At 42.5% G+C, this 1796-nt stretch overlaps 1 protein-coding gene across 1 annotated transcript in view; it reads left to right on the forward strand.

The window, feature by feature from the left end:
* Window positions 1–1796, forward strand: part of LOC119589078 (maltase-glucoamylase, intestinal-like) — a gene marked incomplete at its 5' end in the record, with an annotated part of 9937 nt that overhangs the window by 561 nt on the left and 7580 nt on the right. The window contains 4 exon segments of the mRNA XM_037937651.1: window positions 34–176; window positions 334–438; window positions 798–953; window positions 1378–1536. Of these exon segments, the coding sequence (XP_037793579.1) occupies window positions 34–176; window positions 334–438; window positions 798–953; window positions 1378–1536 (563 nt within the window).

A 1796-nucleotide genomic window follows, 5' to 3' on the forward strand; every position in this document is an offset into this window, starting at 1 on the left:
AGCACTCCATACAAATCACTTGTTCATACCCAGAGGGTCAAGACGCCGCTTCAGAAACAAAGTGCGCTGAGTACACAGCCTGTGAGTGGACGGATGGCAGATGCCACATGGTCAGCAATGATGTGGGAGGCTATGTGGTGGACGGTGAAGCTCAGGACACCGGCAGAGGATTCAAGGTTTTTCTTCTTTTCTTTTTCTCGTAAATCTTGACATAATCCCCTTTTTTGTTCTTACCCACGGCTTCTTATTAGTTATAAAAATTCAGTATCTCCTTTTTCCTTTTCCTTGCTCTCTGTCATTTTCTAATCCATGAATTATTTTTCTACACTTTAGGTTAACTTGAAGAAAGCAGATGCCTCCGTAACCATGTTTGGTGGAGACGTGACCGACCTCGTGTTTGAAGTTATCTACCATGAGAACTACCATGTGCAAGTCAAGGTAGGCCGATGAGTCATTTGTTGGTTTAGGCTTATATGTTTACACTAATTTTCCTTTAAAGCGTTTTTAATCGTTTTTCTTCATGTGTTGATTGAATGTTTTTCCTCTCTTTGAAGGGTTGAAATATGCACTGCAGTAGTTGTAAAATCGTATCAAAATTCTGGTAGCGGGGTAGTTAATAAGGAGCTTTAACAAGCCAGGAAACCTTTGTTAGTCCAAAGAATGCAGGTTACAAAGACCTCAGACTCCCATTCTCTTTTTATATTATTTTAAGCGTGTGTCTTCACACTTACGTATATATTCTGTATATAACAGTATACTTAATGGGGCGATTAACCTTCTGGGTGTTTCCTCATCAGATTTATGACCAGGCCAACGCACGGTATGAAGTCCCATTGCCACTAAACCTGCCAGCTGAAGCCGAGACAGAGCCTCTTTACTCCGTCAGCGTCAGCGGCAACGGGGAACCATTCCACTTTAACGTCAACAGGAACACGAACGGCAACACCATGTACGTACATCACAGTATTTTCACACTGATGTTTTGTAAGACTGACAAACTAGCCTGATAACATGATTTAAGGCTAGACTAGTTTCTGGTAAATTCGTCTACTCAACAAGCCTGTTGCATTAATTAGCAACAAATTCAGAAAGGCTAAAGCTCAGAATATAAAACAAGAAGGCATTTTGAAAGTTTAGGTCTTCAACATTCGTACCGTGAATAATTCATTAAAATTTAGCTTACGGACCCCAGTCCAACCTTTGCGGATCGCCAAGGGTCCAGTAGCTTCCCATCCAAATCCGAAACCAACTTTACATCTAGCTTCTCAGTGTTCGGCCAACGGATCTGATCAGATCTGTCGAATAATAACCCATTTCCCATCACATCCACAACACTCAGTACATCGCCTCAAATTTCCGACAGTTTCCGATCGGAAGGGACCCCTGACGTTTGAGGACCAGTTCATCCAAATCCACACAGAACTCATGTCTACCTACTTGTACGGCTTCGGCGAGAACACCCACACGTCTTTCCGTCAGGTGTTCGAGCCCCGCACGACCTTCCCGATCTTCGCTAGGGACCAGCCTGTTGGGACGGTGAGCAGCCATCTTAGCGTATTTTTATGACATCGATTGGCTGGGTATTAACTGATTAATACATGTAGTATTGTCTAATTCTTATTGTAGTTGGTAGTTGAGTTCATTCATAGTACATTTATACTGTATGGGAGGTATCCTTGCTTTGGACTGATTAGAGAAAGCAATACACGGGGCCTCAAAGTTGTTGAACGAAAAGACAACCAACCGTTAACACAGCACTGCATTAAAAAGGGAGCAAGGAAAACAAGAAGGATGAA

Source organism: Penaeus monodon, chromosome 25 (assembly GCF_015228065.2).
Source record: "Penaeus monodon isolate SGIC_2016 chromosome 25, NSTDA_Pmon_1, whole genome shotgun sequence".
Classification (NCBI taxonomy): Eukaryota; Metazoa; Arthropoda; class Malacostraca; order Decapoda; family Penaeidae; genus Penaeus; species Penaeus monodon.